The sequence below is a fragment of the Callospermophilus lateralis genome, chromosome 14 (assembly GCF_048772815.1).
Source record: "Callospermophilus lateralis isolate mCalLat2 chromosome 14, mCalLat2.hap1, whole genome shotgun sequence".
Classification (NCBI taxonomy): domain Eukaryota; kingdom Metazoa; phylum Chordata; class Mammalia; order Rodentia; family Sciuridae; genus Callospermophilus; species Callospermophilus lateralis.
In genome coordinates, this window is record NC_135318.1 from 449,885 (window position 1) to 463,389 (window position 13,505).

The 13,505-nt window shown below is 52.5% G+C and overlaps 2 protein-coding genes across 4 annotated transcripts in view; one reads left to right on the plus strand and one right to left on the minus strand.

Annotated features, from left to right (window-relative positions):
* Positions 1 to 3,990: 3,990 nt before the first annotated feature.
* On the minus strand, positions 3,991 to 8,665 carry Tmem18 (transmembrane protein 18). 3 transcript variants are annotated; one of them, XM_076832731.2, is made up of 5 exons: positions 8,545 to 8,665; positions 7,387 to 7,504; positions 4,984 to 5,038; positions 4,303 to 4,396; positions 3,991 to 4,219 (listed from the first exon to the last, which is right to left on the minus strand). In XM_076832731.2, exons 1-5 carry the CDS (start codon positions 8,599 to 8,601, stop codon positions 4,127 to 4,129), a joined length of 417 nt encoding a protein of 138 aa, XP_076688846.1. In that variant the 5' UTR covers positions 8,602 to 8,665; the 3' UTR covers positions 3,991 to 4,126. The 3 variants fall into 3 exon arrangements, with proteins under 3 accessions (XP_076688846.1, XP_076688847.1, XP_076688845.1); XM_076832732.2 differs by having other exon boundaries at positions 4,303 to 4,363; positions 7,387 to 7,507; XM_076832730.2 differs by having other exon boundaries at positions 7,387 to 7,507.
* The window catches only part of Tpo (thyroid peroxidase), a 56,800-nt gene continuing 51,894 nt past the window's right edge, over positions 8,600 to 13,505 (plus strand). The window contains exons 1-2 of the mRNA XM_076833858.2: positions 8,600 to 8,885; positions 8,941 to 9,087. Coding sequence (XP_076689973.2) covers positions 8,600 to 8,885; positions 8,941 to 9,087 — 433 coding nt within the window. The remainder of the gene's footprint in view (positions 8,886 to 8,940; positions 9,088 to 13,505) is intronic.

Genomic DNA, 13,505 nt, shown 5'->3' on the forward strand with positions numbered 1-13,505 from the left:
GGGCTAACGGTCTTGGTCCGTTGCCTGGGAGGAGAAAGCTCCAGTCCAGATGCTCAAACTCTCCTGCCCTGCGCTTCAGGAGCCAGGAGCTGGGTGAAGGGGTGACAATGTGTCTGGCCCTAATGCAAGCCTGTGCCACATGTGACCTGAGCACAGCTACAAGTGCAGGGATTGGCTGGTGGCACAGGGCTGGGTCCGTGCTTCCCCTGCTGCCAGCACTAGTGCCAGTGGGTTCCTTGCCAGCTGAGGAGCCACAGCTCGGCCCCATAGCCGTCAACTGACTGGAGAGCACGTGCTGTTCATCATTCTGAAACTTTTCACCCAAGGCCAAAATAAAACTGCAGGCTGGAAATATATTTGCATGTACTGTGAATTTTGATATATAAAATTAGAAACATATATCTTTAAAAGCCTATACTGTAATACAAAGAATAAAGTACATGAACAGCCTATTCACAAAAGTGCAAAAGGCCAATAACAATTTGAAAAAATGTTAAATAACCCTTGCTGGCAACTGAGGATATGCAAAGCAGTGAGGTCAGACTCTGTCCCTCACTCAGCAAAGCACTTTTCCAAGTTGCTTGGTAGCACAGGCAAAGTCCAGAAATCGCGCAGGGCTGATGTGGGACCGTACTTCCTGACAAGTGACTTAGCCATATTTCCATATTTATCAACTGCCAGCAAGTAGCTATTTTTCAATTCCCTTCATGTGTAGGAAAGGTAAAGGATGCCTCTCAGGCTGCACATGTTCCTGCTGCCCAGTAGTAACCAGTGAGAAACGCAGAGTCTCCAGTATCAGCAGCTGCGCAGGAAGTTGGACTGGCACCTGGTCTGGTTATCTGCCATGCCAGACATGACGTCACACAGTGAAACGCAGAGTCTCCAATATCAGCAGCTGCGCAGGAAGTTAGACTGGCACCTGGTCTGGTTATCTGCCATGCCAGACATGACGTCACACAGTGAAACATCTTCATGATCAAAGGACTGAGCAGTCACTTCAGAGAAGGCAGACCTTCAGGGAAAGTGGTGCTTAGTCTTGACAAATGACCACTTGCCCCATTCCCAACATGCCCGATGTTATACAAGCATAAAGAACGCCCAGGCCAGCTGGGATAAAGGTGTAGAGCCCACTGCTGGAATGTGTCAGGGCACACAGCAGTGCTCCCAGGTGATGACCCTTGCATGACTGCGACGAGCACTGAATCCTGGCTGGCAGGCAAGGACCATGACAGAGAACAACACAGGCAGGCCATCTGTGGCCCACTGCCACCTGGGGGCATGTGGGTGCAGGAGGGGAGGTTCCACCTAGTCCTTCTGCCTCTGGGGACAGATATGCAATGTGTTACCACAGTCCCAACACAGGAGCACCCACGGCCAACTTGGTCTGTCCCTCAACAGGGGCTGGCACTGGAGCAGAGGCAACTGCAGACAGCCAGATCAAGACCAGGGGAAAAAGTAAAAGCACCCAAATGAAACCCAGGCCCACATAAAATAGGCATCTGATGTTAGGAGACTCGCAGGAAAAGGGTGGAGCAAATTCCTTAAGAATCCCACTTCTAGAGGACCCTGGACTCATGGGGTCAGTGCTAGATTGAGGAAAAAGAAATTAGAAAAGTGAGACGACCAACACAGAGCAAATCAATGCACGCTGGGCTGCTCTGCTCCAGCCGAGGCAGACCTTCAGGAGCACTCAGCACTGGCAGGCAGTGGTCTGCAGGTGGAAGGAGCACAGGCCCCACGGAGGATGGAGGGCGAGTGCAGGTGGACAGCTGTGGGAGGAAGGCTTTCAGGGCTCAAGAAACCGAGTCTTCTCCAAGGTAAAGGCTAATGTTGTGCAGGGCCACCTGCTGCCCCCCAGGTCTCTGTATGCCTCCATGTCTCTCCTCTAAGGATATGGTTGAAACACCACTGCCCTATTAATATCAGGACCTGCCAACATTCAGGCCTGCCTGCACCAGCCCTGCTCGTGCCCAGGGCTCCCTGCACTCTGCTGTTTCTTTCATGACACTCCTAAGACCCAGCATGCAGTTGGTCCTCTGGACCCCTTGCTTCTACATCCTTGCAGTCCACCAACACTGCATCACAAATATTTTGTAAAAAGTGGGGTGACTGAATACGTACATTTTTATTACCTCCTGAACAATACAGTGTAAGGCGTATTTATTCTGCATTTACATTGTATTGGAAATCATAATCAACCTAGAGGTGATTTAACACACAGGAGGATGTGCCTGGGTCTGTGCCACTACCACACTCTTTCCAGTAACCTGACAATTTTGGTGTTCACAGGTCCAGGGAGCACTGCCCAGTGGACCACAAGGCAAGACGAGATGCACGCTCCACATTCTTTCCTATACTGTCTCCCTCCGCCGCATCCTGAGTACAGTCAAGCAGTCGCCGGCACTCAGGAGGCACTGGGGATCACCTGCCGGTCACAGGAGCACTTCAGTGAACAGACCAGGCCATGCACTCCCTCCCATGTGAGGACCTCAACACAAACATGTGGGCTGCACCAAGATACAGAGCTGACAGTACCATTACACACCTTTATCCAGGGAGGCTGGACTCAGTTGGACAGGCCCAGATCCACATGGTCCAACATACAGACAGGGTCTACCACCTTGCTGGTGTATTTCAGCTGGGCATGAGCTCAGACACCTTCCTCAGACATGTCCTCTCCAGCAATTTCCCGACCAGCTTCCCATGGCTGGCCTTGGATAGCTTGGCAGGGAACAGCCCTGGAGAGCCACGCACGCCTGCTCTGAGCTCCTGCAGTCAAATACAGCAGCCCACACTTCATTTTCTATGAAACCACCTTGTGGGGTGGGAACTCAAGTGAAGCCTGCGTGCACCTGGGCTGTGGCCGTCAGACGTGCCACACAGCCCCACAGTGGTGTCGGCCTGAAATTGGACTTGCTAAGATGGCGTTTCTCAGACACCTCTGTGTTCACTCTACAAGCTGAACAAATCCCAGCAAAGAGCTCCAGTGGCCTGGCTGAGGCTTCTATCTGCTCACATCTACCTCCTGTTGACTCAGTCTAGCTTCCTTCACTAAGAGCTTAACACCATGTAAAAACTTAAAACTCACATATCTGGATTTCTAGACAATTCTTCAATCTGACAATCTGTCGATTTTTAACCTTCTAAATGTAAGTGCTTCCACGTGGACAGTTTTTTTCTTTCTGAAATTTGAAAAGTGTTTCACAGCACCATACCCCAGACAGGCAGCCTGAAGATGCTCAAGCAGGATAAGACTCAGGGAGGGCACAAGGGACCTGCACCGTCCAGGCTGGGTGGAGCCCACTAGACCTCCAGTGAATGTTCCTCTATCTGTAATTCTGCACTCAGAACAAAATAAAGGGTTCATTTAACATATTCTTTTCCATGTAGTCCCGACTTCACGCTTCCCTTCACATTACAATCTTGAGCAAAAGTATTTTCAGGGAGGTAGCCCCATGTTGGTTTCAGAAAGCCTAACCTCATGGGATCCAGCCGTTACACTGAGATGTGCCCAGCTGGTGGTTTCAGAGGGCCTGGGCTCAGGGGACTGGTCAGTACATTAGATATGTTCCATCTTTGCCAGACCTGCTTCAAAGGCCTCAGGCTGAGAAGACGGGGGCCAGCACTCTGTACAGTCCTCTGGGGGGCCAGTCTATCCTTGCAGGAGTTCAGCAGCATTTAGGCTCCACCCACTTCCACCTACAGTGACAAGCAAAAGTGTTACCAAACTGTCACAAGTCCTTTGGGGGCAAAACTGCCCTCAGTTAAGAGCCATCCTGTGGAGCACAAGACACAGGGGGACAGCCAGGTGATGGGCCTGTGTGCAGGACAGCACTACCACTGGGGTTCAGATTCCACACCAAGCAGACACTTTGTAACTGACTATTGAGTCCTGGAGAGATGCACAGGGCCCTCCTGGGGCTCAGCCAGAGATCAGGCATGCTAAGGGTGGACCCAGACTCAACAAACACACGGGGGTACAATCCGTGCTAGTTTGAGAAACAACTTTAGTGTGTGCTCCAGCACTGGGCCTCCAGCGGGGAGCACTGCTTTCCACAAGCCAGCTGAGGACGCCTGGGCCCCACTGCACAGAACCCCCTGGCAGAGGAAGCCAAGGGGCACGACCTCACTCCTCCTTCCTCCGCTGCTTCTCTTTTCTTTTCTCTTGCAAGTTCTTCAGGTCAGTCATCACGTTCAAAGTCTTGCGTACCCACAAAATCTACAACAATCATTTTAGGACATGTTCAGAACTGGGAAATAGGCCTGAAGAAAACCAGGACTTAAAAGTCTAAAGCTACATACCACAATGATCATGGCGTTGAGCAGCAGTGGTGCTGAGAACACGACAGAAATGAACATCCCCCTGGAGTCAAAATACTGGTATTTTGAAAACAACCTGTTTAAAAAAAAAAAAAAAAAACAGCAAATAACTTGGCATCACCAGAGGGCTCTTTATGGGAGATGATGATGGGGACAAGAGCCAAAAGATACTTCAAGCTCAAAAACCTGCCCACCAGGAGTTCCGGGCCCGCTGCAGGCGGGGCACCACTGCAGGTCTGCTAGTGACCTGAAGTCCTGGAGCTGCACAGCAGCAGCCTCGTGCTCTGCACCAACAACAGGCATGGCTTCACAGCCAGCCTCTGCTCTTGAGGACCGCTGAGCTGGGAACGCCCTGCCTGAGATTCGCAGCCTCCTTAGGAGGCTCCTGCAGGACCCATCTCTTTTCAATTCTGTAACTGAAATTAAAGTAGCCCATGAAATTCCCTCACTGTTATTAAGGATCAACCAACAGGTACAGTGGCCTGGTTCAGTCACCAAAGGTAACGCGGTTCGTGAAACATTTAACCAGCTGCTTCTCAGGGTGTGGCGCACTCCTGCTTCCTGCTGTCTCCCATAAGTATGTCACTCACAGGGAGTGCTGCCTGTGAACAGCACGGTGGCTGACTCCTGAGACTCAGCGAGACACGCAGGAGCCGACTTTACCTCCAGTTCATTGCGGCCACTTCATTGATGTACTCAGCACAATAGACCAGGACCACTGAGAAGACAGAAATCACGTTAGAATGGAGATGGCCAGGGTCAGCACAGCACTCTTTACACCAGGACACTGACACAATGAAGAGAAATGCAATTTCTGTTTTGGCTACAATTAAATTGTGAATGTAGAACGTGCTCCCTGACAGAAGGGACCAAGAGCACCCAACACGCACGGTGTCAGTGGGCTAGATGGGACCCGTGGGACTGCTGGAGGCCCAGGTTGGAGTGCCCAGTGCCCACTACGAGGCATAGCTATGCTGAGATGGCATCTCCTCATGATTCCAGCCGCAGGTGGCTCCTGGACACCCTGCAGTGGGATCATAAGCAAGACTCCACACCTGGTGCCTAAACTGCTTCCCTGCCTCATGTTCAGACTGTCCAGGTGAGACTGCTATGATACACCCTACCTTCAAGGAGCCAGGTGGTGCAGCCATGGGGGCTGCTGACCGGGGGCTGCATGGCCTCTCAGCCCTCCAGCCTCCCAAAGACCATGGCATTCCTGGAGCACAGGACACAACTGTCCAGGCCTCCTGCTGGTGTAGGGTGAGGCCTGTGTCCACGCAGGCCAGAGAGAGAGTGTGTGAGGGACTAGAGCAAACTCAGCAACTCCATGCCTTCACTGTCAGCCAAACCTTTTTGACCCAAATCGGAAAGTGGGTTAGCCCAGGGCTATCTACCTCCTCACTACCTGACTGACAGGTAGACCCATGAAGGCAAACAGAATGCAGAGCCAGAGAGGCCAAGACTGGCTAGGAGCCTGGCCTCCTCCCTGCTGATGATGCACTGCACAACTAGGGGAGTCTCTGAATCTCAGTGTGTTTCATCTGTAAGAAGGTGGCAAATAATACCCAACCCTTAGTAGGGCAGCTTAGGAATTTAATGAGTCAGAGGACATGAAGAGCACATGGAACATCCTAACCCCACACTGTTCATAAGTTTCAAATTGCTCCATGGGTTAGCTCTCCTAGGAGGCTGCCCTTCTTCAAGGCACCTGTTGTACGGCCTTCCCACCCTGCCCTCTGCAGGGAGCTCCCCTGGCCCCCTGCCTGGCTCTGCCACCTCAGTCTGGCATCACACACCTTCCCCATGCTCTGGCCTTTCCCATCAGAAGCTCAGCATGGTGGTAACAGTGCACTGAGGCCTCTGAGTATGTGCTGAAGGAGTTGTCCTCTGGGAAGTTCCATTAAGACAGGAGGCTATTTTGTTCCCCACTGTATCCCTGCCCTTCCTTAGGGCTTGACCTGGTAGAACCTCTCCTGTGGAGAACTGGACCCAACAACCAGATCACCTTGATTTTTACTGACCCACTTTTCTGTAATGCAAGCTCTGATCGTTTCACTCCAGTCTTCCTAAGGCAACCTGGTGTTCAGATTTCCTACCTTGCACATAGCTTCTCTCAAAGTAGCTGATATGTTTTAATTACTTAGTAGAATCTTCACTATCTTTTGGGAGCAGGGGTGGTACAGGTGATTGAACTCAGGGGACCTTGACCACTGAGTCATATCCCCAGGCTTTTTTGAGACATGGTCTCGCTGAGTTGCTTAGTGTCTCACTTTTGTTGAGGCTGGTTTTGAACTTGCAATCCTCCTGCCTCAGCCTCCCAAGCTGCTGGGATTATAGGCGTGTGCCACTGGGCCCAGCTCTTTGCTGTCTTTCTAATGTCTACAAAACCAAGAAGGGCCTGGTCAGGCTCAGAGGCTCTCCCCCACAGTGTTACCCAGAGCCCTTATGCCTCAGAGGGGGCATCAGAATGCTCATCCCTGCAGGCTATAGTTTCTCTGACCGCTGATCCATACTCCCTACCCAACTCCAGCCCTCTAGACTGGAATCTGTCTTCCTTCCCTCATTTGGGTGCTCACGCCCTCTCTCCTGGGCCAGCTAGCTTATCTTTTCTTACTCCACCTTACCTGCTCTTCCCAACCTGTACCAGATTTTGCTTGCTCCATGAATTTTTTGTCAATCTTTTCATGAAGCTACATCCCTTCTCTAAGTTCCTTAGCCCTTACTTTTAAAACTCATCTAGGCAATATAATTTCAACACATAAACTTTCCTTCTTAGTTTACATCCTTTCTCCAGAGCAAGCAGTGCAGGACTGAGCCCAAGCAGGGAAATGTCTGCTTTAAAAATAGCCAGATTTCATGACACTGAAGAAGTCTTTGTAACCATCGGAATTCAGCACCCTCCCTGGCACAGGGGAGGTGCTCCAAAGGTTCCTTTCAAATTCACACAGAATGACTCATGGAAGATATGGGAGGGACTGTGAAAATATTTACATATTTTGGAGATGGCATGCTGGCATCAGGTCGAATGGCCATCAGAGCACAGGGATTTTGTTCTGTTCTACTCACTGAGACACAGGAAATGGCCAATCTGTAGTCGGTACCTCTGGGATGAGAAGCAAGTGAGAAGCAGGCACAGCACGTGGAAGACAGCCAGCCCCACCAGCCAGGGCTCACTCCAGTCTGTCTGCTGTAAGGATACAGCGAGTAAGGCAGGGCAGGCTCAGGTCCAGGATACAGCTTTCTCAGGGGCCCCCCGAGCACACAGTCAGCCCTCATGGGAAGGTGGGAGCAGGAAAAGGAAAGGGAGAGAAGTAGGAATCCTCTCCACTGCAACCACACCAAAGAGTTTTTTAAAGATTTTATAGTCTGAGCACACAAAACAGAGGGCATCACCAACCTGCCTGTTTGGGTGGTTGAATAAAGCAGTATTTTAAAGTTGGGTAAAATCTAAGCAATGACCACACCCTGGGATGACAAGGAGGTTGAGCAACTTCAAGGTGATGCACTTGGTTAATACCAAACAGAAACTAGGACTGTGGAAGCCCCTTGGACTACTGCCTTAGCACCAATGCCTTGGAAGCCTGAGCCACCTAACCCGAATGACCTGACCTTCCCACCCTTTCTGCCATAAGCCCAGCGCTCCTGGTCTCCACCACCAGGCTCAGAGCCTTCTGAGCCTGGACCCCAACACCCAGGACCAGCTCCCAGTACAGGATGCCGAGGCCTTCCTGTACCCCTCCTGGGTGAGGCAATCCCTGCTCCCAGGACCCTCAAGGAAAGCTCTAAGTGTCCACACTGCTCTCAGGTAGGGAGTGAACACCCCTGACTTTTGGGCATTAGAACACAGAGCAGCCTGTCCATAGCCTGGCAGGGAAGGAATCTCTCCCTGCCCAGGCCCCAAACCAGGGGCCACACCAGGAGCCAGAGACCCAGAGATGCAGCCTGAGAGCAGCGCAGGAGGGAACCCAACCGGCAGAGCAGGCACTCGCCCTGGACCCAGCCCCGCCCCATGACTACAATCCCGCCCAGTTCCAGCCCCACGGCCATAGCCACGCCCCGTGACCGCTGTCCTGCCCAGGCCCCGCCTACCGCCACCAGGCCCCGCCCGCAAGGCCAAGCCCCGCCCTCGCAGCGCGGTCCACGCCTCCCGCCCGCGAACCCGGGGGCGGGGGGCAACCGGACCGCGCCCACACCGGTTCCTGCACCTTGGCGGCCGATTGTTACCGTGATCACCGCGGGGATGCTGACGGGGAAGGCGCCGACTGAAAAGGCCGACGGCATGGTGCCCACAAGGCCCGCCCTCGCCACAGCCGCCAAGCCGTTCCGCCCCGCCCGGCTCCCCAGGAGGGACGCGCACTATAGTCTCGCGAGATCGCCGCTGGTCGCGAGAATGGTCGTCTCGCGATACTGCCCCGCCCTCAAGGTCCCGATCTCGCGGCCTTTGTGCGATCGTCCTGGTGGTGCTCTTCCTGGGCCTCCAGGTGTTGCTCCCCGGCTCCGCGGTCGGGCGGCACGGGCTCCCCGCGGGCCGGGAACTGTCCAGCTCTGGGACCTGGAGAGCTCGGGTGGGTGCCCGTAGCTTAGGGACGTCCAGACCTGGGGAACCCACTCCACTGTTAGGGACCGGGCGGGGGACGCGGTTCGGGGTACAGCACAGGGACCGAACTGCGTGGGACTACGTGAGGACCCAGGCCCTGCTGCTGCTCGTCCTGCGCGGCTCACGCACAGCGCCTTTCCGGGCGCACCTGAGCGGCTTCTCTGGAGGCTGTGAGTCGGTCCAGCCTCTCACCGAGGTGTGCAGTCCAGGCGGCCACAGTCCTGGGTGGACAGTCTCCTCCCACCCCCCAGCTGGGTAAGGAGGTAGAAAGATGAAGATGAAGATGGTGGGAACCCGAGGTTAAGAGAATAATTCTCTTAAATGAGCTCACTTTGCTGACCCCCCCCCCATACTTTCTTTGCTAAAAATCAGTCTGCCTGGAGCCCCGCGTGGCCCGAGTGCACTGGATGTCACATTCCTTAGCAAAGGTCAGGCAGTCAGTGTGGGTGATGAATGATGGGGGTCGAAAGAGGATGAGGTCTGGTTATCAAACAGAAGACAAGGTGTTGTTGACCTCTACAATCTAATTGTGCTCCTGGGCACTCTGGGGTGCAAACACTTGACCCCCTTATCCTTGCTCTAAGGTATGTACAAGGAAAAGAAAGAGAAGACAATACTTAAAAGAGGATTCTAGGGTCTATAAAAGAGCAACACACCTCTCTGGCAGACACCCAGCTTTGGGGCCACTTCTGTCACTGTCACTTTCTTAAATAAACTTGCTTTCTATGCCTGCCTCAGTGTTTCCCTAGTATTTAATCTTCAGCACCAGGGAATAAGGATCCATTCCTTATCTGCAAGACCTATATCAGCTGTACCCATCTAACTGCCTCCCCCTTACAGGGAGCACCCAGACTCATGCTGTGGCCACCCTTGCTCCTTGTGGGCATTGGGATTGAGTGCCTTGTCCTTGTTCGTCCAAGGAACATGCTCTCCAGACATTAAGTGGAGCGGTGTCTCTCCCACTACACACCGTCTGCCAGCCTGAACTGGGCCACCACTCACCAAGTGTCCATCAAGCATGAGGGTGTCCATGTGGCTGTGATCTTGTCTCTGAGTTCTAAAAGGTTTCTGCAAGCCACTGGTTCCCAATAGTCCTCCCTGCCCCTTGGCAGCAGGAAGTGCACCGTGCTACCCTGATTCTGAGCCATGGAGCTGGAGACCCTGGTGCACTGGCACCTGGGAGATGGTTGGCGCATCTTGTGGAGGGTTTACAGGACCTGTAGCTTACCTGTGCTTCCTCAGGGATTTGTGTCCCATGGGTCAGTTCAGAGGAGGCATGGATCCCACCACGTCCAGACCTGGCTCTCCACATCTTGGCTCAGGACTCTAGTTCCAGCAGTGCCGGGGGTGCTGCCCAGAGGCTTCAGCCCAAACACAAGTGTTGTGTAAATGTTGTGTGATCCTGTTGTGCATGGCAGATCACTGAGGGCCAGGCTCCAGTGCCTCAGAGCCTGGCAGGGATGACCCTCTGCCCAGACCCGCAACACTGTGTGGTTCTTCATTCCCTTTGAACTTTCAGGCTTAGCAGCAGCACCAGCCAAAACATCAAGTCCACCTGCTGGGATCCTGACCTGGGCAGACTGGATTCCTGGTTCCGTTCACCTTGCCTCTGGCTGTGATCTTGGCCTGACCTGAAGTCTAGGTCTTGCAGATTCTGCAGTGCAGCTAGCAATAACACATTTGAGAGCTGTGCTCATTCTATTCAGCTTTCTGTAGGAGAAACAAAACAGGCTTGCACAACTTCACTGACCAGGTAGGGGCTCCTGGAAAAATGGCAGCCTTCTCTTCTGTTGGCTGACCACCACCTTCCTGCAGCTCTGAAGCTTGGAGTCAGCTGGCCATCACCTCCCTGCAGGTCTGACCCCTGCCACCTGCTCTGGTCCTCCCCCTTGCTGCTGCCTTGTCTTCTTTTTTCTACTCCTGGGCCTGCTTGTAGCTGAAACATTCGGCAACAGTATCCCTCCACCAGATCCTCAGCTGTTTGTCCTTATACAGGGGAGATGGGAAGGATGGCTCCCATCCATGGTTTCTCAAGAGGGGGCGGGGGGGGTGACACTTCTTGCCTCGGAGATCATGATACAAACACCCACCTTCTTTCCAGTTCCCTTCTGCCTTTGTCATTTCTCAGGGATTGTGTCATTTTTTACTTTCTGTGGTCCTGCCACAGTGACTGTCCCCCGTCCCCCGTAATCTGAGCTCTGCTTCCTTTCTGTGATACCCCACCTCACTCTTAGGCACAGTGTTGTCTTGGCTCAGACTCACACCCAGTTCCCTAAACTACAGTCAACAATCCAGAAATATAATTTTGTATGTTGATCTGCTGTGCTGCATTAAACACCAGGTGGGCAAGCTGGCCTTACCACTGCAACGGACCAGGTGGACCACCTCCACCTGCCCCTCTGGCCCAGCCTCGACGAGGTCAACACAGGACCTGGAGAGAGATCCTGGTCCGGAAGGAGAGCCTTGAGGGTGTGCTGGGCCAGGCAACAGGGCTACCCTGCTCTTTGGCCTGGCGCTCGGTGGCAGTACCTGCCACCTAATAGGCTGTCCCCCTTAGCCTCCCTGATGTTTGAGAGCGGGGAATTGATTCATATGTTTATAGTTCCAGAAGTGAAAGATTCTAGTTTACACCAGTAAATTTTTCAGGAATTGAGAATAGACAAATCTGTTATTTTCTACTCTCTTTGCATAAATTGACCTTAGAAAACTAGTGGTCTTTAGAAGTGCTTGTGAAAATCTATAATTATGGGTAACAAAATGTTTACAGAGAAAATCTAAGGAATGAATTCTCACACCTTCACCTTAAGTTCTCAGTCCTAAGTTCAGGATGTTCTCCTACCTCAGTGCTTCTGGAGGAGGTCAGGAAGCAGTTGCCTTAGTCAAGTTTGTTCTGTTCTGGTCTCCTCAGGTGCATTCTTGTGGCCCTAGCACTTCCAACAGGCGTGTGGAAGAACACAGTGGTGACTGTGAAGAGGTGGACAGCTTGCTCATGCAGCAGAACGGAGGCTCCTCCAACCCCCTTTCTGGGACTGCACCCAAGCCGCTCTCACTAGAACTCCCTTCATTAGAAGGGAAGGAGGGTGGGAGAAGCCCTTGCAGCTACTGTCTTCACCCAGGGAGCCCTGGTGTGATGGGGGCGGGGTTTTCCAGAACACATATGAGAGGCCAGTGCCAGCATGTGCACTGGGAATGGGAGCCGTTGCTCGGTCCCAGGGAGTTTCTGCAGAAACCCTTCAAGCCTACCTTCCTCCAGCAGGCAAAGAGCCCAGTTGTGCTTTGCATCTGGAGATTTTTCTCTTTGCTTGATTGTGTTGTCCCAAAGCAGATGAAGTGCTTGAGGTGCTTGGAGAGTGGGGCACACCAGAGTGGTGTTGGGTACTTTCTGCATTTCTAGCAGGGAAACCTTGAGAAGCCAGCACCCAGCCCAGGAGCTCTGTTGGCGTTGGGCCTGAACTCCACCTCCCACTCTGGACCTTCTGAGAGATCCCCTGATGTGTCCATTTCCTCTTGGACACATTCCAGTTGTATTAAGGTCCACACATTTCCCAGGATAGCCAGCAGGCTGACACTGCTGAGACATTTGTCCCTATCCCTCATATGAGGATGCTTGCTGAAGAGGGGGCCTCAATGGAAGGCTGGTTCACCTCAGAGTACCTGCTGGGGAGCTCAGCCTTCATTGGATGTGGCTTCCACCTGCAACAGCAGCTTGAGTGTGAGAGGAGGCTCCCAGCTGTGCGTGCAGGGCCTTTCTGCAGAGAGTGGAAATCCTCAAGGGCACATTGGAGGAGGAGGACAGCATTGGCTGCAGGCTCCCGGGAATGGGAGGAAGAAAGATGGAAGTGTCCCGTGAGCACAGGAAATGAGTGTTGAGCTGCAGTGGCCTGGAGCTCCCACCAGCTCCTCAGAGGATGCCCAGGTGGAAGCCCACACCAACACCTTCCCTGGACACATCTCCTTGGCCATACGTTCCAGGCTGGGAAGCACAGCCTTCCCAGACAGGGATGCGTCATTGTTCCTGATTTCTCTTCAGTGGCCAGCATATTCTGTTCTGTATTGCAACTAGTGACAGATTGTCTCACTGTCTCCAAGGAATTCAAATTAAACTTTTCTGCAGCAACAATGGAAATGAAATATTTCAATAAATAAAAGTAGCAAATTCATCAAGGTGAAATTCAACCAACAAAATTGTAGGTTACTGTCTTATATATTCTTTATTTTATCTATGTGGTCCCGAGGATTGAACCCCGTGCCTTTACAGGTGCCAGACAAGCGCTCTACCACTGAGCCACAGCCCTAGCCCATTAAATATCAAAGAACCACGAAGATGTCTTTTTCTCTAATAATTGAAAATTTATCCATTGAAACGTAACTCAAAATTTAAACTCCACCTCTCAGGGCTGTGGTGGGGCTGCAGGCCTGGGGCACCCACCCCCACCCCTTCCCCGGGTGCTCTGCTCACAGCACAGAAGCAGGGCATTTCATAGTGGGGTCGACAGCTTTACTGAGTGCATAACTGAAAGTTTATTTTATATTTGAAAATGAAAAAGAAGTTCATGTTATTTGGTTGGGGACTTCTTTGTGGTCACCT